Genomic DNA, 23,981 nt, shown 5'->3' on the forward strand with positions numbered 1-23,981 from the left:
TCCGTGTTGGATGCACACACGCGTCGCTTAGTCATCATCTTAATGGAGCCTCCTTTTAGCTTGCCCGTCTGTCCTGTGCTGAAAATAATGAGGTAAAGAATTCCCTGAACATCATCATCGCCCCTCGATAAAGACAAGAAGAGGAAAACGGGAAAGAGGCAGGGTTCAGCTGAGTCCATTACTCCTCTGATGGTGGTTGGATCAAAGTAAACACTGATAATGGTTCCACCACAGTTAATAATACTGCTGCCCAAGAATGTTGGCTGGGCCGGCTACTCCCGACCTCACACGTATAATTGTACACACACAAACGTGCATGCACGCACACACGCACGCTCTCCTCATTCCTCAATAGCAGTGACACATTCCGAGCTTTCTTCCTCTCTTCCCACAAACCAAACACTGCTCACTCCTTCTTTCTAATTGTAGACTTTTGATTTATTTGATGTGCAAAGGGAAACTGGCTTCCTTAGCTGCGCTCCCATCGGAAAACATGCCTGCTCACACACTCTACCTCCCTCTCACACACACACACATACAATACGGGCAATGACTCCGTGCATCTCCCTTTGTAATTACAACACATACAAACTTCAGCTCCCATTAGAACCTGACTTATCTCCCTCCAGAGACCTCTACACTCTCAGTAGTTCCTCTGCCACGCCCTCCTTCACTCCCTGCCTCTCTTCCTTCTTCCCTCCCTCCATTTAACAAGACCTGACAGAGGCCCTGCCAGGTTCACTCCAGTCACATAGTCACATAGCGGGAAAGACCAAGTGGAGCATTTGTGGATCAGTCAGTGAGGATTTCCATGTTGCTTTCTTCCAACCTCCACAGACAATGACCCAGTCAGTTATAAGAGATTCAGAAAACTAATTTCATCACCCTACCAGTGAATCCTGTAAGCACTGGGCTGAATGGATTAGAGTTGTTTGCTGAATGCCAACTTTGGTGAATGACATGGATAAACGTGATTCCTTGTCTTTTGCAGACTTTGCATACACACCCATGAAAGGTGCCGGTGCTGAAATGCAGACAGGGTTTCTGTTTTAGTAGGTTTCCACTGAGTGGGTGAGCAGGCTGGTGTCCATCTCAGGTTTATCAGCTGCATCAGTCCTCCTAAGGGGGATCCAAAGTGCAACGATCCGGTTTCAGAGCTGTTTTTGGGGGCTGCTCACGACAGGGCGGCCCCATCCCTCATTGTTCCAGACACATGACAGGTGAAGGGACTGTGACGTAGCATTTCAGCAAAGAGAGAGAAGAAGGGCAAAAACGGTGAAAGGAGGGGTGGCAGCTAGGGATGAAAGACGTGAGTGTGTCCAAAGTCGCCAAGAATCCCACAAATGCCTTGTGAAGCGATTTGTTTGCATCTCAAAGACAGAAATTTAAGAAATGGGGAAATAGAAGCAAACTTTGAGCTGCAAGTTGTGAGAGAGGCGATCAGTGAGTTTTATGTGTTGTATTATCCCTGTGTTGCTAATAAACCATTACCTGTGTGAGGTTAAACATGTGTGCAGATGAGAGGAACATTTTTAGGGCCTGCCACCCAGGGGTGAAACCAGAGATCAGAACTCAGAGGCTCATGCTCAGAGGCTCTTACCTACCCCTGTGCCAAACCCACCACCACCTCCACCAGCCCTCTCCTCAATCAACCCTCACTGCCCTAATCCAGTGTTTACATAAAACGCTGGGCAGTAATGATAGCCATGAGACCATGGACCACCCCACGTCCCTGCACACCCTCCTCTCCCCAACCACCCCCACCACCTTCCACCGCTAACCCAAAGCTGTTTTCACAGGAGCCAAATACCTTAAATACATAATTAGTGGGGTCATTTGTGCATTGGGGGCCCCAACGAGGGCATGAGCGTGTCCGTGTGAGTTTGTGGGGGGCAGAGGGAGGATGAGGAGTGTAGCGGGGGGCAGGATATGAAGACGTGAGAGAGAGGCGGACAAAGACGTGCATTCATGGCTGTGGCCCCGAACAAACTTGGCTGTCGCCATCTTCAAAGGCCACCTCTGCCTTTCCTCAAAACCCAGAGGCCACAGGTTGGGGCAGAGAGGAGAAACATAACAGGGCGACATGGAGGGGAAAGAGGAAAGGGGAGGATGGGGGAGGGAAGAGAGGGGTGTAAGTAATGAAGCAAAGGTTACAAGATCTGTAATCTGGGAAGGAAATAGTCTGGTCTGATTCTGAGGGGGTTAAAACCGTAAACTAACAGCTTCTGACAGTTGGATCAAGTTTTATAACCAAGAATGACAAAACATTAAATTCACCAAACGCATTTAATTCTGAATTTATTTACAGTAAACGCAGAAATGGAAGGAGATGATTAAAGCTTCACAATGTATCTGCCACTTAGCACCACCAGCAACATCCCCCACACGACCCCCGAGCCCTGAACTCTGACCTTGTGCATTGTGGGTAGTCAAATCACAGTTTGCCCTCCGCAAGAGCCCGAAATTCCACTGGTCTATGTTTCTCACTGGGAGACCTCTTTTGTATTGTTCAGCTGCACACACACTCACACACATTTGCACACTTGCTCACACACACAGAGAGCCAATTCAGCAGCCCTCTTCACACCTTGTCTGCCCCTTCATCCCCCTCTGGCATTGTTTATGAAAGCATGTCCACTTAGTGCTGCCCTGTCTGCCCCCTCTTGCTTTGGTGCCGATTACCCACATCCTGAGTCCACTTCATTCCCTCTTTTCTTCCTTTTTTTCCCTCTCTGTACATCCCCTTGCACTCTCACTCCTCGGGGTACTCTCACCCGTCTCTCCTGAGCTCCATCCTCCTCCCCCCTTTCCCCGCCATGACATATCGCTCTCTTTTTCCTACACTGCACATGCTATACTGACTCCTCAATCCTCACTTCAGCCCTTCCTCCCTCCCTCTGTCCGTATGAATGGAGCTGTGCATGTCAGATAAAAACAATAAAATCAATCAATAAGCCTCTGCGCTTCCTTTTATCTTTACTTTTTTCACTTTATCCTCTGTTCCACTAGCTTGCAGAGCTACTGTCCCTCTGATCCTCTTCTCTCTTTCATGTTTTGCCTTCCTTTATCTGGCTCCCTCCTGAGGTAATAAGCTGGGTGTATGGCCGGGAAGTGCAGAGATGAGAGACTTTCATGTCCCTTAGCTCTGGGATTAGAGTGAGCTGCTCGGGGAAAAGTAATAAAGCCCCCAGCACCTACCGTCTGCTGCTGGTGGATCCTGGAATAAAGCCCAGCTCCTGCTCAGCCTGCAAGCCTGGAAAAGCTCACATTTCCTGTACACACCTACACCATCACCCTCACATCCAGCCTCTGTCCCGACTCCTGTGGCAGCACCAACATATGTGAACTCTACTCTTTTGAGCTCACGTAATCTATACATCCTCTACATTTTTGCGTATCATACCTATATTTAGAGTGTGTATGACTAATGAAGGAGCAGGTGAGGTTGTTTCTAGTGCGGGGTGGTCTCTCTAAACTGAATATTCCTTTTCCTCTTTTTACTTTTTTTTATTGATAAGCTCAATTTGTGCCCGTTAGACTCTAGTCTCTCTCACTCTGTTCCTAAATTTATCCTAAAATACCATCCTTGAGACACAGTGCAAACAAATTATGGGACTCAACATTCAGTGAACAATTTCATAAGCAGAAATATATTTATTGTTGAAAACATAAATATATAAATTATGATTATTGCTGTCTTTATCCAATGGACACCCAACAGAAACGTAGTAAAGGCCTCGTGAAAGTGTGATGGCATTTTCCAAGCGTGGTCCCTGGTTTACTGAGAGCACTTGCATTGATGTGAATGTGAACAGTGATGAAACATCAGCTTTATAAATATAGCACCAGTCGACTGATGGTTATTTCATTCACAGATGGGTTCTGTGTGTGTGTGTGTGTCTGTGTGTGTTTGCGTGATCTGATGTCCACAACTCAACAGTAGCCGATACAGCCATGTTCCAATCAAACGTTTGTTGTTTGACTTTCACCTGACTCACTTCACAGCGTGCAGTGACTCACTCTTTCACTGCAGAAAAATCTCCGCCAGACTTCCTCATTTGAGCGCGGGGTGGAAGACAGCTATTGTTTTTGTACTGTGTTGGCCTGGTTACACATTCATCACTATTACAGGAACCGGTAAGGAAGTTCATGCCAGAACAGTACTGTTTTCAGGCCACCTCAAAGCAGTCACCATCATCTGTCCTAATGGCATGTGGCTGAATAAGGTGTGAGCCCCTTCACAGGGTGGAGTGATCAGAGATTTGCTCCGCTGTCAACACAGGAGTAAAGCTTGGCTAAACAAGGAGCCCATTCATGCACTGGTTGATTTGCTTTGCTCTCTCATTCACGCTTTAAGGTGGACTTTGCTCTTTGCAGGCACAACATGTGCGCTTGTGAACCGGAACGGACGGACCTCTTCCTTATCCACGTTAGAATGATACGGGTGAAAAATAGCTACATGTAGGAGAGGAAATAACGTGAGTGCACGCACACCCCGTCTATCCTGCCTCATGCAGACATGCATGCACACCCGGGGTGCTCTAACATTTTTTTTGTATGACTGGCATTAACACACTTTAATGTGCTGTATGCATGTTTGTGTGAAAAGCCACTTGTTAGGATTGAGCAGTGCTTGTAATGGCTGTAGAAAAAAAGCGAAACTATAGCCGCTCACAAAGAAGTTGCCATGTTTGAGCCAATCTATTCCCCCTTTTCACACCTCCGACGCACTGATGCACATAAGCTGGCAGCCTTTTCTCCTTCTTCTATTCCACCCCCCTACACACATTTTTTGCATCTTTTCCAAAGGATTAAATACAGACATTCAACCACAACAAAAGAAATAAACATAATTCCTGCTTGGATATAAGTAAGCTTAATATATTTCATAACAAAAATAAAGCATCTTCCTGTACTGACTCTCACATCTCCTCCTTGCACACATATATCCAAACCATATACAAGACTTGACATCATTCAGATATACTGTAATATAATAAGAAACATGGATGACAAGAATAACATTGACTAAAAAAATGACAGTGAGATTGTGTACTGATGGTTACAAGGAACCAGACCACACAGAACTCTTGCATGTCTCCAAAATCATTAAAACATCTTTTTTGTTCTTTCTTTCTTTTGTACTGGAAGAGACAGAAAGCAAACGTCCACACGTATAAATAGTTTGTAAGTAGCGGCGCATCTTCCTTCTCAAATTTAACTGTACATAGCAAGAGGCTAAAGTCACAGACCATCGTCTCAGAGAAGATTTTTTCCTCTTTATTCAGAGCGAACATCCAAAAGCTCAAAATGCATCCATAGAGTCTTTTTGAAGAAAAAAAACCCACTTCCGTTTGTCTCTCTCTTTTTCTCTTTCCATTGTTTTTCCTATATCTCTTTTTTCTTTCTCCCTGTGTGTGCAAGAGTCATTTAAACAGGGCAGGGCACTTTTATGTTTCCCAGCTGGAGGTCATCCACTGCTGTTTTGGAGTCTGAGCACCAGATTCCCACGAAATCTTGATCCAGCTGTTTCTGTTGTGCGTCTTGTTCAAACAATGTCTGTCAAAATGTTCAACACAAATCCCTTTCATCATCTATCATCTCCCCTCTGCCTCACTCTGCCCTGCCCAGGCTCTGGATGGGTGGCGTACCACAGAGGAAGTCATCATCGCTGGTTACTGTTTTTGAAAAAGAACCTTTGGCATCTTATTCATTTATGTCTGTCGTCTATTTTCAGTCTCTCAACTTTACAGAAAAGTTTTTTTTGTTTTTGAAACGAAGGTTTCATGGCAGTGGGGAAGAGGACGGAGCCGGTCTCCTGTTGGTGGCATCCTCTATTTAGGTCCCTCCCACGCTGACGTCCCTTGTTTTGATTGGTCTCACCTCACGTCCACTGTGGGAGAGAGAGAGAGATAAAGCTGAGGTTAGCATAGCAATTTAAAGAACACACGACACATGGGTTCATCGTGAAAAATCTAATCAGATCCTTCCATTTTGCGTCCGATTACATCAATTTGCTCATGCATTTCAAAACAAGCCGACACGACACACACAAGGCACTGAATCATCACATCATCACCTCCGGATTTCAAAGATCAGTTATCAGACCAGACATCATTATGTCCAGTCAAAATATGTGTGCCCACAGTAAAAGACAGAGAGGTGGGCAAGAAAACGTCTGTGGTCCAAAGTTTTACATCAAAAAAATCTCTTTCTCTTTTATTTACAGACAGAGAGAATAAATATTGGCAATGTCAAGATGATGAGATGAGAGAGAATGAAACCAAAAAAAAGAAAGAAGGGTGTCTTTGAAACAAACAGTGACATACAGTGAGTGTTGTTTAACGCTGTAACACGACAAAAACTGTGCACACAACCACGAGCAAGCAGGACACTGTGACACAAAGCAGGTGTGTGCAGTGTGCATGCTCAGCAGGCCACGAAATCAGCATGCACCATTGGTGGCACCGAGCATGGGACTCCTTAGCCCTCCCTCTTCTCACACTGATTGGCTGTGATGTGATTGGTGAAGGTGATTGACGGGCCCTCTTTGTGCCGTGATTGGGCCCGAGGAAGTGCGTAAAGGTGAGAGGACGCCGTGGTGCTAAAGTCCTACCTGTTCCCTTCACAGCTCTCCAGTGGACTTTGGGTAATGAGTGCGACTTTATTATGTCGCCAATAAATCCTTGCTGGGCCTTAGCTTTTTAGGTTTCCTTTTTTTACCTTTAGCCCTACGGTGGCCTGAAAACACAAAGTCGGGGAGGGTGGACAGGAAGGAAGGTTAAAAGCAAGAAGCAGGGTTTATGGCACAGAAAGAGACACAGAAACAGCCCTGGGACAGAAGCAAAGAGCGCAAAGATATGACACACTATAAATACTTCAGATGCCTTATCAGCCCACATCACAGCGCTTATCTGCTCCCAGGGAGAGAAAGGCTTCAGATCAAGGCACTGGCGGATTTACCTGCTGTCATGCCAAGCAGCCTTTGGACACCCTCCCTTAACACACACACATACATACACTTCCACACAGACAAACAAGCTTTACAGTTTTGCAACAGCGGGCCACCTCACAGGTGTGTCTGTCTGTTTGGGAGCAATCATAGAAAAAGGTCATCCAGTGCAAAGCCAAAGAGCCAGACAGAGAGAGAGAGACAATTAGACGGACACGAGGAGGGCAGGAAAGCAAGATGATGCATGATGACGTAGGGATGAGGGAGGGACTCGGCCATCAAACTCAGCCTCAGAGTGATTTCTCTGCAGAAAGGCAATGCTGGGACACTATTTGTGACAAGGTGCTAATGATGTATGATAGCTTTTAGAGTCAGATTTACCTGTTTCTGCATCTGAGTGCTCCACCACATGATGCTGCGACGTGCACACACACTCCAGGTGGTCTTCTAACCGCACGAAGACCTCTTTCAGCTTGGGTCTCCTCCTCACGTACTCCACCTTTGCTACCTGAAAAGAGGAAGAGAGGAAGGGTTAGCCGCAGAGCCAGCTCCTGCGAACATCATCACTCTTCGCCGTGCGTGCGTCGTCAGTGAGTGCGCGGACCCATCCGCTAACATCAAGAGGCGTAGCGCTGTGACTGATGACTCTTTCATAAACCAATTCATAAAAAAACGCCAGCCGCCACTTTGCATCGCTGTGTTTGAAGTGTGACGGCAGCATTCCTCAGAGGCTGATGCATTGAGTTCCGCTCGCTGTGTGCTCTATGGGCTATTGATCAGGTGTGTAAATACTGATGGAGTGTATGACCCTGTCCAAGCAAGCTCAAACAATGGGAGAGGAGAGATGGAGGGTAGGGGGGAGCAGTATACGCCCCAAGGCGCAGGGAAGGTTTACCCTGGCAGGAGAAGAGAGGCTGGGGGACCCCCCCTCCCTTGTTCCAGGCCTTGAGCATCCACATCCAGACAGACACGCACCTAAACTCTCTCGCCTTGTCCCGACATGTAGGCTGGTTTTAAACACATTAATACTTCTTCATCTGTTAGGGAAAGTGTTGCTTAACATGTGCATGCAAGAAATACAGTTTACATGGTCTAATCTAAGCAGTAGAACCTCAGAAAGCAACCCTTTCAATCTAACAAACACAAAAGCAATGCAGGAATTCCTACCCTTCAGTCCAGCTAACACCCTCTCAGTTTAACACAACAGGGCTGACCTCCACTTCCCACCCAACAGCCAGTAATGAAAAGGACCAATCCTTGGAGGGTTATGAATAGGCTATGTTGATTAAAGCTTAGATGAAAGCTGAATAGAGAAGGTTGCGTGGAGGTTATGATGATCTTGTTGTGTAACTCAGGGGAGGTGGCTACATGCTTCTCCCTCTCTGATCTGAGTGCCAAGGGCAGGTAACCTCCTCATCCACCGCTGAGGGCCTGGGGGCCCCATGGAAACAATATCCCCTGCTTCACCTATCTTCCTGGTCACTGCACGAGATAGGATATTGGCTGACAATCTCCCAGCGCTCTCTGGTGTTATGAACAACAAAGTTTTGCAGTCGGCATGAAGCTTACACATGCACAGACGCCAGGCCAGAACTGATGAGAGGTTTTCCTCCTCTATCCTGCGATGGCACACGGCCAAGACTGGTGCTCTGTGGTGAATTAGTCGTGCAGACAAACGAACATACTAATCCCCGTCTGATGGAACAAAGTTTAATGCTGACATTCACTCAGCTAAATCTGCCTCATGTCAGTGCTGTAACAATGGCTGGAGGGTCATCTGGTGAGGCTAAGTCAGGGACCAGCGGTTTCACCAGCCACTCCTTCGCAACAGTTTCTTTCCACGGAGAGAGGAGAAAGAGAAAGAAGAGAGGGAGTGAAAAGAGGGTAAGCAAGCAGCGGAGGTATGCAGTGAGCAAACAGACGACAATGGTGTCTGGGTTAGTGGTGGTGTATTTGCTGTTATCAGTCCTGACAGAGAGAGACAGAGTAGGTGAAAGGGCCAGAGAGGGAAAGAACTGAGAGCAGGAAGGTGGACCATCACTCTCATTAGGATACACAGGAGTGTGTGTGTGCAAACATAGGGGGTTATTTAATGAAGGGGTAGGAGGGACTGACCACGATCATGACTAGCATAAGATGACATTCATGTGTTACCTATTAACATTTAGTTTCTGGGTTACACCCGAGGGAAATTTATTACACTAACGCTGACAGGACAGATAGAGAAGTCATCAAAGGTTCATTGTCATCTACCAAAAGTGCAGACACCGTCACAGAATGACTGAATGAATTTCCCAGAAGGCCGCTGCTGGTATTTAATCAAATTGTCTGACTGAAAGGCACGGTAGGAGGGAGAGAAAAGGAACCTCTGAGTGGGGTTTAGAAGAAGCCAGCAGAAAGCCGAAAGAGTCAGCCACGTCTGACACTTACTACCGAGGCTGATCCTAATGACTAACACACACACACACAAACCCAAACTCTTCTGGCCAAACAAACAGCTATTGACAGAAGAATAAAGCAATGGGCCCCCTTGATGAGAGGCCCAGCAGTAGGCTTGTCTCCTTTCCCCTCACACAGCAGGGTTAAAAACACTCCCTGCAGGAACACTGCGCACACAAAAGCACACACACACACACACTCACACTTTCATATTTGTCTGTGAATGTGTATAACTGTGCTATAATACTTCTCGATCAGCCTCTGCACTGCCCACTTTGTCAACACTCTCTTTCTCTTCCTCTCTTGCTTCCTGTGTCTTGTGTTATGGGAAAGTGTTGACATTAAAGGAATGGCGGCCTTCACTCCTACTATTTTTCCACTTTACATTCACATTTAATTTCCCCCCCATCCTCCATTTTTAGCCACTTCTTCACTTCTGTACAAAGAACACCGGCTTCCTATCCGGAGAGTCAATGACTTCCCACATAAAACATACATCAGAAAGAGACCCCCATGCTACGACGAGGGGCCCCACACTCTCTTTGTATAAATCAAACTGCTTTAAACTCCCTAGAAAGCCGGGGCCCTGAGAAAGAGTCCCCTGAGCGGCTGTGGAATGATATCTGATCCACAGGGTTGGGGTGAGGCAGGGGGCTCTGGGAAGTGCACCCCCTCGGTTTGTCCCCAGTGTCTTGGCGGCCCTCCGTGTGAAGCCGAATGTCCCGGCTGGGTTAATTGGGAATTCCCTGAGCACGAAGCACTGATGAGAGCATGATGGAGGGGAAAGTTTTACTCCGGCCTTCCAAGGAAAACACAACAGGGATGTGGATGTGCACCGCGGGCCATCATGAACTGGAGCAGTGACAGAGTCGAGCAAAAATAAATAAGAGTGTATGAGTACGGGTGGTTGGAAGGAGGCAGAGTGGGGTGGCAATTAATTCATCAAAAGAGAAATTAGTGAAGGGAGACACTTAGAGCTTGTGTCCTGGGAAAAAAATAGAGCTCTTGTTGAGATGCTATGACAGTGAGCAAGTGGAAGAGAAATGGAAAAAGTTCTGAGGAGGAGGAACATAAAGGCGCTTTCTGTATCTCCATCTGTCCGTCCGTTTGTCTTCTGAAACCAAAGACAGAAACAGTGACACCCAGAAGAAAGGCAAGACGGTCTGCAGAGGGAGAGAGAGCAAACCACACGAGACGCAGACGGAACATCAGAGGAATACAGCCGAGACAACCTGCTGCTGCCCTCTGCTTCAACCCCTCACAACACACACACACACACACACACACACACGCCGAGGGCGTTGGGTGGAAAGGGTTATCACAGGCGGTGTGTGGAGAAGAGAGGAAGCAAGTAGAGCATTTATCTCGTCGCTCACACGCCTGCAATGCCAAAAAAAGGGCACTTCATGGGACACCACTCTCTCCCCACCTCTCTCTATCACACACACACACACACACACACACATTATCGTATCCCCAGATGTGAATATCTATCTGCCCCTGACCACATCGTGTGCTGTGCTTCAATTGCTGACCGTCATGTATGCATGCATCAAATATCAAAGAATCCATAGATGTGTGATCTTTCCATTTATTGCCTCCCTCCTTCCCGTGTCTTCACAGAGCACAGCACTGCAGATGAGAAAGGCATTACTGAGCACTTAGAAGAGGAGAAAATAAATAAGATTTTAATGAGAGAGAGCAAAAAAAGAAGAGACTGACAGAGGGGTAAAATTAGAGAGCTGGGAGGTGGCTCTGTTGCAGGAGGGAGACAGAAAGAGTGAGGAGGGAGTGAACAACTATTTCATATAACAGACAATCAGACTCCAAGACTGAGGGGGACTGAGCAGAGAGGAGAGGTGGAGGGGGGGGGGTGAAGTCAGAGGGGAAGAGCGAAAGGGAGGACAGGAGAGGAGGAGTGAAGGAAAATACAGAAAAGTAAAATATGATTAAAACTCGGCTGCTACTTTTCCTGCTCAAGCTGATGCATTCCAGCCGGTGTGGCAGTAGCCAAAGTCTCTGGCTTCTGGCTTGGTTGGGATGCTCCCATGGTCTCTGACCTGCCCCGCAACCCCCGCCATGCACACCGCACACACATTTATATACACACACACACGCACACAACACACAAACTCCCTCACCCTTCTTCATCTAGTAGAAGAGCTGAGTGAATCAAAGGGAAAATAATTCACAGCTGCAAGGGACTTCAAACAGGGAGGCCCCTCATTCCCATCTGCACCCCCCCCCCCTCACGTAATCCACAGGACCCCTCAGACGATCATAAATCATGCTCACTGTATCACCGTCACACTGTCTTTTATTTATGAAACACCCCGTAAGTCAGGCTAGCACACAACCGCAGGGCTACAGCTACTGCTTCCCCCAACACCCGGATCTGACCCACTGTCGCTGAAGTAACTGTCTGTGTGTGTGTGTGTGTGTGTGTGTGTGTGAGATGGGGTCGGGGCAAGGGCCAGTCCAGGGAGATGTGTGGACCCCCACACTCAGCACTGTGGCTATATCCGCCTGGCCTCTGTCAGCCTTCACTTTGATCCAGCAGCCATCAACACTTCATTACTCTGTGGCCCGTCTTCCTCCTGCTGCCGATTCACACAAATGGCCTTGTCCCTGCGCTGCGGTGGGGGAGTTTACGTAGCATCGCATAGAGCGCTCTCTCTCTCTCTCTCTCTCTCTCTCACACACACATACACACAAAACTACGTCCTTCTTGGGTTTACACAGATGTGCGCTGACGACCCTCCCCGACCCCTGCAAAATACTTGTAGATATGCTTCAAAGAGCATCAAAAGTTTCCAGCTACTAAACCAAACCAAATGAGAGAAACTGAACTTTATTGTTGGCAAATTATGCCATACTGATTCGATTAAGGCGCGTCGTGACGGCAATGAAAAGGGTCAGTTCTCATGTATTGCTTCTATTTTTGTCAATTGTGTTAATTTCAAAAATTGGAAAATGTAAATACCATTTACAGCATAAATACTGCAATTTTTACTTACTTTGTGGGACTCAGGGGTATAATTAGCAGCTCATTTATGCTTGCGTTCTGTTTTTTTCACTCTCTATAATAAGAAGTTCTTGGATTTCCTGGATTAATTTACCTGAGTACCACACATGTAATCACTAATATCACATATAAGTATTTCTCTTTCTGCTTATGTGGGTTTGTGAATAAGGAAGAGTAATGTAATGAACTCCTAGACCGAATGTACTGCAGACGCTTTAAGAGTTAATGAGTAAGAGGTTGAATGACAGCTCCTTTATTTGCCTGTGTCATGTGCTGTTTAAGCAGCCCCACAGGAAGAACAGAGAGGCATTTCCATTCACTCAGACAGTCACACACATTAATAAGACTACGGTAAATGTGCAAAGGGATGCAAAAAAATGCACATGCACGTGGGGATCACTGTCTAACTCAGTTTCTATCCCACACACCGCTTGTATCCTGGTCTCTTCTTTCCTGCCTGTCCAAAATCATCACTTGAAAACCATCAGAAATACTGGACCCAGCTGCAGCCGCCAGCATACAAGAGAGAAATATGTGAGCAGGAAGAACAGGAGGAATACAGGAGAGATGAGGAGAAGGGAGTGACAAAGGAGAGAGCATGGGAGAGGACAGATGAAAGAGAGATGAGGCGAGGGGAGTTCGGAGAACTTGTGCCATCGAAATGCCAACGATATACTAATTCTGACATTTATTCTCATGTCATTTCTTCCCATATTTTGATTAATTTGACAGCTTTAACAACACTATGACACAAAAACACCCACATAATTGCCAAAATTCTCTGCCAGCCCTCTGTGATAAAACAACCAAAAGGGAAAGAGGAGTGGGAAGAAATGAGGAGGAATCAATTTGGAGGAAAAGAAAGGACAGAGCCAAGATGCTGGGCTTGGGGGAGTGAATTTGGTGTCATTGAAAGTGCAAAAGGAGGTGGGATGGGGGTGAGGGAGGAGTTAAAGGAATGCTAGGATGATAGAGTCTGAATACATAAAAACTCATTAAGAATTCTGTTTGCCTCTCTCCTCTGACGGTTTCCCCAACTTTCTGTGTCTCTCCTTTATGAACACTGAACCGTCTCTATATGGCTGCCAAGGCTCTTATCTTTACGCTCTTCTCACTTGCTGTGTCCTTCCTATGCCAAAGCGAGCCGACAACCCTGGAACAACCATTTAAATGCAACCTGCACATGCACAAATAAAGCTTTGGAGACGCACTGATGACAGTGATGGACCAAAGTTCAGAGGAAGAAATGTAAAGAAATGAAAGAAGGGTGAAATGGAGATCAAGAAGAGTGAAGAGAGAGTTACTTTAAAATCTACCCCTTCCATTCCCTCAGGCTAGCACTATTTTAAGTTGTCTATTTTATTATCCCCACCACTACAGGACAGGCTTGTACAGTACAGGGCCTGCACAAACCCGCTCTCTTTTTTGGGTCCATAGCATGAAAAAGGAAAGAGGGAGAGAAACAGAAGAGGGGAAATAAATAAATAAAAGGTGCATTTGGACAAATGCATAGTGGCATGAGATGGAAAGAAACACAGTGAATGTGTTTTTTTTCCCATCCTTGGCTAGCATAAGGAAAACAAGTCAGGCCCAGGGTAGACGGGCAACATTTTTAGCTTTCTAATAAACGGAGGGAGAAGCACAAACTGAACCCCTATTCAGACTAACTGCTGAGAGGACAGACAGGAAAAAAAAAAAACTTGGCATGAGACAATGTTTCTCACACACAATGTGGTGAATGTCTCCTGACCGGAGCGAGCCCTGACGGATGACCTTTCCACGGATACAAGGCCTCTCAGCCCCCCTCGCCCGCGGCTGGAACCGCATGGAAAAAACGGCTCCCGTGAAAAACCCTGCCCGCCACGCCTGAAGGTCCCTCTCCGATCTGTGTGCCTTCATTCTGTCCTCAGTGTCATGAGCGGGGCGCAGACAGAGTCGCTTGGATCACGACATTCCAGGAATAGCTGAATCAAACCTTAGAGCGTCTTTTCCGCTGTTGTCAGTGTCTCTCCATCCGTCCTCGTCACTGTGATCTCAGACAGAGCTCCTATTGAGGATGATAGACACCAAATGTCTGGCAGACGGAGAGACAGACATGCAGACAGACTGACCCACAGAGTTGTGCTGTATATCAGAGCTTAACTCTCTTACCGCACTATGAGTCAGCATTTCTGACCATAAACCCTGCGCCCTGGATGCAGTGCCCTGTGCCCCACAATGGCCGTCTTGTCAGTGCAGCCTTACTGTCTCTACTCCATGACTAAAGGAGAGAACGTCCTCCTATCCATGCTGAAATCTCCCTGACCTGTGCCAGTGTGCCAAGGGGAGGGAGTCGGCAGCAGCAGCAGCAGGCGGGGTTGGTATTTGTTTTATTACTCCTTTAAAACCCGCTATGAGGTGCAGGAGAGAAAGCAGTGTCCCGGTGCCCATGGCCAGGCATGATCAGTCACAATGATTAAAGAGAAGAGACAACAAAGTACAGAGATATAGACTCAAAGAGAAACACAAACACGGTCAGAGTGTTCCAGGCTGTCCTGTTTGTCCCCCGGTTGTCTCTTGCTCTTACAGAACAGAGCACATAACTCCCATACCTCCGAACAGAGCCATGAACCGGCTAACAGTCTGTAGTGTAAATACAGCAGAAATACAACTCAGCTCCAGCCGCGGTGTCTCCTCTGATCCTGAACAGAAGGACATGTTTTCAAGCTACTGATGCCAACCAGCCTCTGAGAACAGCGCAACCCCTTTCAGTCCCTCTCTCCTTCTCTTTGTCACCTCGTCTCCTCCAGGCTCCCCGCTTCCAGAAAAGACAAAGGGCCAAACAAACAGAGAGCGGAGGAATAGCTGTGCAGCAGCCGGTGACACTCAGACATTCTCAAGGTGCAGGAGACTGTTTCTCTCCCTCTCTCCCTCTCTCCCTCTCTCCCTGTCTGTCTTATATCTGGCAGGAGCATCCCTCTTTGCTCGACCCCTCAACAGATGTCCCGGCTGGAGGTGCCAACAACCCTCCCTCCCTGTCCTCTCTCTCTCCCTCCCTTCCTCCCTCCTGCTGTCCTGGCACAGCCGCCCTGGCCTCTCGCCAAACATGGGATAGAGTGATGAGGAGAGAGTGTGGTGATCTGCTGTAATGGAAGGAGATGGGGGGGGGGAGGGGAGCAGAGGTATGGTGGCCACTATTTGGGTACTGGCCAAGGAGACTCAGGGGAAAGATGGAGGAAGGTAGGGCAGGAGCATGATGGAAGACAGGTTACCCATATGATTTACTTACCTTTTGAGAACGAAAGTGGTGGATATCTGTGTGTGGAAGTGTTTGTGGAATAAATGAGGTGACTGATATCAGTCAACACCTTAATCTCGCAATGCAGTAATGATTTGGAGTGACTGTCTGTGTATATAGGTGTGCTTTTTAGTTCATACGCTTGCAGACAATCGCTTCTTCCGTGTGTCTTACCTTAACGGTGCGGTGGTGCTTGCGGGAAGGGTGACAGCGCATGTTGCTTGTGTTGCAACAGCCCGTGCAGCGCTTCACCTCCACACAGGGCGGCCATATCAGGAAGTTGGCAGACGTGGGATCCACCTGGCTCCTGGGGATCTCGTAGATCACCGTCCGCGTCTTACACACCGCCGGGACCGCCTCCTCTACTGTAAGAGAGACGGGGAGAAGGAGGAGTGGAGTTAATGCGTTTGGTCCGTGTGAGTGTTCCGTGACACATTTTTCCGAATGCGAACGCGTGCTGATGTATTGTTGTAATCTGTCCTGTTCACTCCCAGCTGCTTCATGCATTCCTTCACTGCTCATTATTTGATGACTCACTTGATGTTGAAGCAGTTTGTCTTACCTCAGATCACACCCAACCTCCTTTAAAGCTGTTAAGAAGACAAGCTATCCAAAAAGCTGATCTTATATCGGCTAAGGAGCTTTGGGATCAAGTCGGTGAGACAGAAAGAGACTGCTCCTTTTGTTCAGAACCCTCACTGGGGTTAATGCAGCGTGACTAGGCCAGAAAACCCTTATGTCCGCCGGTGGGAAATCTAATAATGGCCTTTGACCCTGTTGGCCAGAGTGAAAAGAGGAAGGCAGCAAGCATTCATTTCAGATTTAATGCTCTGACAGGCACTCAAACCTAAAGAAGTGACAGAGAGTGTACAGTAAGATACCATTATGTCGTAAAGATGATATGTGCATCGTGTACAGAACGTGAGGGCTTTTGTGGACAGCTGCCAAAATGGTTTCATGTATCATACACACTGTGGCGCACATACATGAAATACGACAGGACAGGCCGCTTTATCGTGCGCTGCTGAGAGAGATGTAAAGAACACACAGCCAGCCTTAACACACATATCGCACAGTGCACGGTGTTCTCCACGCCTCGATCAGATATCGTACCGCGTGGCGTTTTATGAAGAAATCTGACTGAGAGCCCGGGCGAGCTGCAACATGAGCTCTGAATTCCTGGAATTTCCACGCTCAAGGATATGTTTCTCTCCTGACGCGTGTGTTTTAGATCTGCAAGCCTCTGGCCAATTAAAAGGCTTCATGTCAGACGTCCTCGTCAACCTCACACACCAGTCTCGTTTCTCATGATTCCTTGATTGCCTTAAGTACTGGGTAGATGTCTTCATTTGGGGTTCCTTTTATCCACAAAAAAGCAGTATGAAAGCCACTAACTATTAGCTTTGTTTGAAATTAGTGTAAAGCGATCAGTTTCATCTCCTGGGAACTCGTACGTCAAGGGAGATATTTAAGATAGAGGTTATTTTTAGGGCATTATGACACTGTAATAAGTTGTGCCAACTTGTGTTGTATATGATGCCAAACGTAGTCATGATGCAACCTCTGAGCTGAACAGTAAAGCACAGAGTATCAGTCTTACCGATGCTCCTCTTGCGTCGGCTGTGGAGCTGGGAGCTCTTCAGGTCATTGTAGTAACCGTGATGACGGGAGTTGTTCTTGTGGTGGTTGTGGTGCTTGTGGTGCTTGGGCTCCTCGATAACATCATTTCCCGCACCTCGTCAAAACAGAAGGCAGCCATATTAATAATGTCACACAGAGAGGAAGCAAACGCAAACACGAGAAAGCTCATTCAGCCAATAAACCAACTATGAGTCTGCTAACCACTGCTGCAGCTTAAACAGTGTTGGGTGACTGTGGTGGGTGGTTTGCTGGGCCTCACCAGAGCTATTGATGTTTTATATACCTCTTCCACAACAAACAGTGTGTTGGTTAGTCACACGACTATAATGAGACTGGCTTCTCGTGATGTATGTAACGCAAGCTTCGGTTCCCTGAAGGCTTTAGGGTTCCCTTCGATGTGCTGGCAGGCAGGGCGGCTGCTGCTGCTGACACAAACTGAGGTAAACAGCCCAGAGTACACAGGGTACAGGCAGGAGGCTCAGTTTTACACAGACCTCTGTGTAATTGCGAGCTTTGTGTGTCAGACTCGCTCACTCATTTGGCTGAACTTTCCCAGCAGGAATAAAGTATCTAGACACAGGTGAGTCAGCATCCTCCTTCAAAAACAAGCAGCTTTCACAGACGCACAGGGGACTAAAGTGGTCATTTGACAGGTGGTACTCTGCCGCCATTATGCCTGCACATAATTAGTGGTTTCGTGTCTCTCATTTACCTGAAAATGTTTGCTTTTTCAATCATTCGGTGGCTTGGAAAAGTACATGTTTTGTTATGCTGCAGTGGTGGCTCCTTAAAGCTCCCTAACTCCAGTCTAATATAGCCAGCTCAGCTTATTCACAGTCATGGTCATCTGATAAAGCCTGCTTGTTTTGGTCCCCACCCAGAATATAAAGTGGATTACAGAAGAGTGCCAGAGCAGCAATAAAACGATAAAGCTTGTTCGCAGGATACTGCCCTTTCCCAAAGAGCAGAGTCTGAGAGTGTTTGCTAAGTGGGTGGGTCTACCTGTCTGTAGGTACAGCATACCCACCCACCTGGCTAATACAATCCTACACCTGTACACTTAACATAAACACACAGCTACACAAACTCCTCTCATTATCCTCCATAACATGTTAAAACCCAATGTACACCAGCCCAACAAAGCTTAGCCACAGGCAAACACATTCCACTCATCCACCTCCTTTGTGCTCCGACCAGAGTCATCTGAAGGGATTTCCTCTACCTATACACGGTCCACCTCTGGGTTTATTTGCTTTTGGGTGCCTTCTTTTTTCCAGATCTGCCCCTCAGCGAGAGTGGAGGGAATTTCCTTCTAGCCTGTCGTGCAGTCAGTCAAGCAGCCAGTGACCCAGAACCAAAGGTCCACAGAAAGGAAGCGTTGACTGCAGCTGAAGCCCGAGGGCTGAGCTATCAGTCTGTCGGGCCACTACACCCACATACAGAGACACACACACACACGAACACGCTGTGCATATGTCGCACACACTCTCCAGCACATGACACATGCGTGGAAACACCCACCTACACTGTCGGCACTGTCAGGTGGACTCGATGTGACAGCTGGTTGATTTTCCTACCTGGCAACCTTTTAGCTTTGCAGCTCACTGACAGAGCTTCCACTGTGCCTCCTCACTCTACCATACCTATCCCTCTCTTCATCTCCCTGTGTCAGAAGAGGACAGGAGTGAGGGAGGGCGTCACACCAGTGGCCACCCGCAGACATTTTGTGTCAGAGCTGACAGGAGAAAGGGAGGGAGGACATAAAGAAGCCCTTTATGGACTGCAGGGTACTCTTTTCAGCACAATAAAAGGGCTTTTCTGATTTTTTCAGACAAAAAAGAACAAAGAAAGTAGTGAAAAGAGGCAATCAGGGTGATGAAGCAGGTGAATGAAGGGAAAAATTAGTTAAGAAGAGAGAAATAAAGACAGGCAGGATAAGAAAGGACGTTAAAGAGAAATGTAAAAACTAGAGTGAGGGGTTTTCTCCCCTGTTGGTTCCAGGTGACTACGAAGTAATAACGTGCCTGGAGCGTCTTCAAACTGAGACAAGAGAAAAGAAGATAAGAGACAGTCTCTCGCCATGAATCAGGCTTTCATGACTCACAAATTGCGCCCTACATTAGCTAAGGGCCTCGGCTCCCTCCCTTCACTCCTTCTCCTCTCTTCCTCTCTCCCTCTACTTGTTCAAAATGCCAACATGTTGTTGACTTGTTGTAATAAGTGCCTCCATAATTCTCTCCCTCTGTCTCCCCTCCTTGTTTCTTTATTGTCAACAGTTACCCGGCTGACTTGACAAAGTGTTAGTTTAGGTCATATGAGCAAAAGGTTCTCCCCGAGGGCATGAAAGCAGGTAGGAAGCACAATAATTTTGTTTTTTAGGTGCTGTAGGTTCAGAGGAAGTGCTGCCAACTGTACTGGAGATAAACACGCTGCCAGCTTGTCAGAAACAAAGCAGATTGCACAACAACCTGCGGCCTTTTTGAGTGAAGTGTAACAGGAAAACAACCACCAGAATCCTGCTCCCTCCTCCGCCGCCGTCCCATGCCAAGAGTCAGGTTCCCTTTTCTGTCAAAGTCCTTCACTTTGAGAGATAAGAGCAGGCAGGCCGGGGGGCCGCCCAAGGAGGGAAACATGGATAGGGAAGAGGGATCGCGAGGAGAGGAGCACCTCAGGGGCCAGACAGTCAACTGCAGATTTCAGCGGGGTCATCTCCTCTGTCAGTCAGAGATGAAGACGCCACACCGAGCAAAGCGGCGATAAATGAAACACACAGCGTGTAGCAAATCCCTGCAGGCCTTCCAGGTGATCCTGACACACATGGCTGAGTTATAATGTCATCTTTCCAGTGACAGAGATCTCAAATACTGACAACCAAGTGCTGCACGGGGGGAAACAACACCACAGGCATAATACCAAATAAATAAAAAGTAAAATCAATGATTGAGAATTTCCTGGATCTGCTCATCACAGGACAGCATCAACCCTTGTTAGATCTCCCAGGTGCCCATGTGTAAAGGTTTGAACCAACACCCTTTACTTTCTCCTTGCCTGGCTGCTATACATACAGTTCAGCCTATACTGGAAGCTTTACTGTCCCGGCCATCCGCAACAAAAGCTCTGAAAATACCCCTCTGGCTGGCGTCGAAGGTCTTTTAATGGGCTGGCCTGGGCCGCCAAGCTGGCCCTCAGACAGATTTATGTCCTCGTAATAATAATCAGCCTACTACTGTTACCCTGCAAAGCATTCCTCTGTTTGAAGAAAGACATGTTAATTCAATTATAAACACCTCTTCTCATGCTAGAGGCTCTTTGGGAATCTATTCTGGGCTCAGCATAAAGTGGGGTGATCACTGTTGAGTAGCGGTTGGTTTGATTGTGAATTGATAAATTAAGCGCACTAACGACGTGGGGCTGTTAGTCCTAATTGATACGTCCATCAGAAAAGCAGCCGTGTGGCTATTTAGGGGAATACTTGAATGAAAGATCAGGCCTAATGTTGCTTTGCCGAATATAAGTTTTGAGGTTACTAATGAGCTATGACCAGCGAGGTAGCTGACATCATTTGGGTTAAAGCAAATTTAGTAATTACCTATTTCCATCAACAAATCTTTAGGGGGGAGCCCTGAATTTGATATATGGCCGGAGCCTGTGTAAATAGAGGCTCGTGTGAAGGCAAACAGCCTCTTCCAGCGCACCCTTGTAACTTAATCTAAGAGTCTGAGAAGAGCCCACCACGGAGGAGGCAGCACCTCCAAGAACTTGAAGCTGAAGAAACCCGCCTGGCCTGCGAGCCGCTGTCTCTGTTTACAGGGCAACATATGTGGCACTCTGGTTGCTATAAAGCTAGTTTATTGCAGCAGCTGAGAGAATACGCACAAAATAAATGCCTGCCAGTGAAAGTCCATCTTTGTCACATGTGTACAGTAGATGCACCTATCACGCACGCCAAGGCTGCACTTGGCAGCTCCCCTGGGTGCACTGATCTGTCAGTACAGAGCTGTAGCCATGGGTAATGTCTTTGGAGCTTGATTCAAGGAATCTGATTCCCTGCTGGATAAAATATGCAGAATGTGCCAAAATATCAGGTATTCCTGTTTGTTCACTAAATCCTCTAAACCAGCAGGATTGGCAAAGTCTCAATATCTTATTCACTCATCTTTCACTCAAACATCAGCTCCTCCCGCTGATGACAGCAAATTATCAGCGGTTTCTGTGATTAATTATTACACATAGTGCATCCAGCAGTGAACACACCGCAGCTTCAAAGAACCACAAGAGCTCAAGAGTCTCCACTCGTGATTATTTTAGATGTGACCTTTGAGTGAATGTATGTAATAGTTATTTGGCTTGATCGTTAAGCCATCACATGTTGTGTCACTAAGGCAAAAATATATGGAAGGTCCCCATACCAGGTAATACTCAGGTGATTACCATGAGGGCTATATTTGAAGGTGATTCCACAACAGAGCATACTTCTACAGCTAATAAAGGCCTACTGCTGATGTAACCGTGGTGCAGCTGTTTTAGTGCCACCCTTTACTACGTGTTGTTACATCAACAGTATCAGTCTCGCATGCAAACACAACATCAAGGGTATCAGGATTAAAAATGAGGCTCAGGTCTGTGGATGAAAGTATCAAGAGGCAGAATTTACCTACGGAGTCAATGTCCAGTAGCCGCTGGAGGTCGCTGATGCTGTGGATTTCACTGTGGGACAGTCTGTCTATCAGCTCCTGGGGAAACTCCACTTCCTTTAGGGGGGCGGGAGAGGGGCAGGGAAATCAAACAGGGGATGAAAGTTAGAGATGTGTCGGGTCAGTGGCAAAACGTTTGTGTAATTGTTATAAATAAACGTGCTGGGTTAAAACAACCAACAGGGGGATTCACTGCTAGAACAATTTTACAACTACGTGCCAACTGCTAACAGATCTGCCCCGCTGCCATCATACATTCCCCTCACACTCGAGAGAAGGTGCCGAACCTCCTTGAGAAATCATGCAATTTAAGTGGGCCATGCTTTGCAAAGCAGCGGAGGTGCATGGCTGGAGGACAGCGTACATCACACACTTTTATGTTTAATTCGGCACCCACGCAATGAGCACTATTTATCCGTAAAACTTGACACGTAGAACAAGGAATGCGGGGAAACCTATCATAAAGAAAATAATAAATTATGCCAATATGAGTGTTGCTTTGAGTATTAATTACATGCTGAATTAATCAATAGATCCAAATGAGGCGCACAAGTACTTGAATAATTGTTTCGCTGCGGTCGTTCTTTTGCAGAAAGGTGAAACAACTTAAAATCGTCAGTTTTCTTACGGGATTTGGAACTGTACTGCGAATCCTGCCCGTGTGAACGGCGGCTCGCCACACTTTGCACTTGTTGCGGTCTTGCTGCGGGCACCTCAAGTTGAGCGAACCGCGCAGCCTTAAAGGAACAGTGGCTATTTATATCGCCCGGAGCGGTTCCCATGAAAGCGCTTAGTCCAACCAAAACGTTTGCCCAGTTGGCTCGGGCTACAAACAGATTTGGCACAAAAGCCAAAAATAACTGCGATGCGCGTCCGAGCGCAGACGCGATGTTGGTTCTGAAAAGCGCGTAGTCACTGGCCCTCATGGTGACTGGACCTGATATGCTGTTTGTTCCTTCTCTAGAAATCAATCCACATATTCACCTTGTCCTTAAAATAGCCTCTTAGTGTACACTACGTTTTAAAAAATCATTTTCTAAGATAAAGACACTTTTGATCGGTCATTCAAAAGAAGAATTGCTTTAAACCATGTAAGCTGCGTGCTTGTAATCTTATATCTCGCCTAATTACAGGATTTAAATCAAAACTATTGCTCTGTACTTTTCTTTCTCTGGGCATCAAGTTGTGTGTGTGTGTGTGTGTGTGTGTGTGTATGCGTAGGTGTTGGAGAAATGCGCGCTCTGGGTGAACTTAGCACCCTCACAGGAATAAAACCAGACCAGATGGACACAGCCTATCCAGCCCGTACCTCTCTGGCTGCGGGGACTGCTGGTAACTTTACCTCAGAGGTGGCCAGCAGGTACGTCGTCCACAGCAGGAAGTAACAAAGTGCGGCTCTCATCTCCCTTTAATTTAGATTTAACCCCAACTGAGAAAAAGGTGCTGTTCTGTAGGAGCCGCAGAATCGCTCCTGGCCCCGCAGGATCCACAACCATCCCCTCGGGGGGAGAAAGCGGGGTGTCAGAGCAGCTCAGCGGGCTCAGTCAGACTCCGTGCTGCACTTGCTCGTGACTGTGAAAAGCTGAAGAGGCTGGAAGTTGACTCTTGTTATTCACATTGGACCGCGTCCTCTGGAGCAGCTCCACATATCTCCTCAGGCGCAAGTGGGACAATCCCAAGAGACGAGCCTGACGCGCATTGCACTTGTCCTTCACCCTCTAACAAATGGGCTTCAAACTTCAGCCCACTTCACTGAAATAATAAGAGCAGCTAGAATTAAGACGCACAGCTATTTCTTTTTTTTTCCCCCCTATGATATTATTTAATAGTCCTGAGATAATATAATCCAAGCGAGCAGATCCTCTCAGAAAATCACAAGGGAAAGTTGTCCGTGTTGTTCTATCCAGAGTCTCGCAGCCGTCTGCGCAGGTCCTTGGCTGTGCAGGACTCTGA

At 47.1% G+C, this 23,981-nt stretch overlaps 1 protein-coding gene across 2 annotated transcripts; it reads right to left on the reverse strand.

Moving 5' to 3' along the window:
- Window positions 1-4,867: 4,867 nt before the first annotated feature.
- On the reverse strand, window positions 4,868-23,981 carry pdgfab (platelet-derived growth factor alpha polypeptide b). 2 transcript variants are annotated; one of them, XR_011585578.1, is made up of 7 exons: window positions 23,371-23,981; window positions 21,989-22,085; window positions 17,294-17,428; window positions 15,868-16,058; window positions 7,334-7,460; window positions 6,617-6,741; window positions 4,868-5,893 (listed from the first exon to the last, which is right to left on the reverse strand). XR_011585578.1 is itself a non-coding variant. In XM_070847959.1 (6 exons), the coding sequence occupies exons 1-6, from the start codon at window positions 23,428-23,430 to the stop codon at window positions 5,880-5,882; spliced, it is 624 nt and encodes a 207-aa protein (XP_070704060.1). In that variant the 5' UTR covers window positions 23,431-23,981; the 3' UTR covers window positions 4,868-5,879. The 2 variants fall into 2 exon arrangements, 1 of the variants encoding a protein (XP_070704060.1); XM_070847959.1 differs by lacking the exon at window positions 6,617-6,741.

The sequence above is a fragment of the Pempheris klunzingeri genome, chromosome 17 (genome assembly GCF_042242105.1).
Source record: "Pempheris klunzingeri isolate RE-2024b chromosome 17, fPemKlu1.hap1, whole genome shotgun sequence".
NCBI classification, from domain to species: Eukaryota; Metazoa; Chordata; class Actinopteri; order Acropomatiformes; family Pempheridae; genus Pempheris; species Pempheris klunzingeri.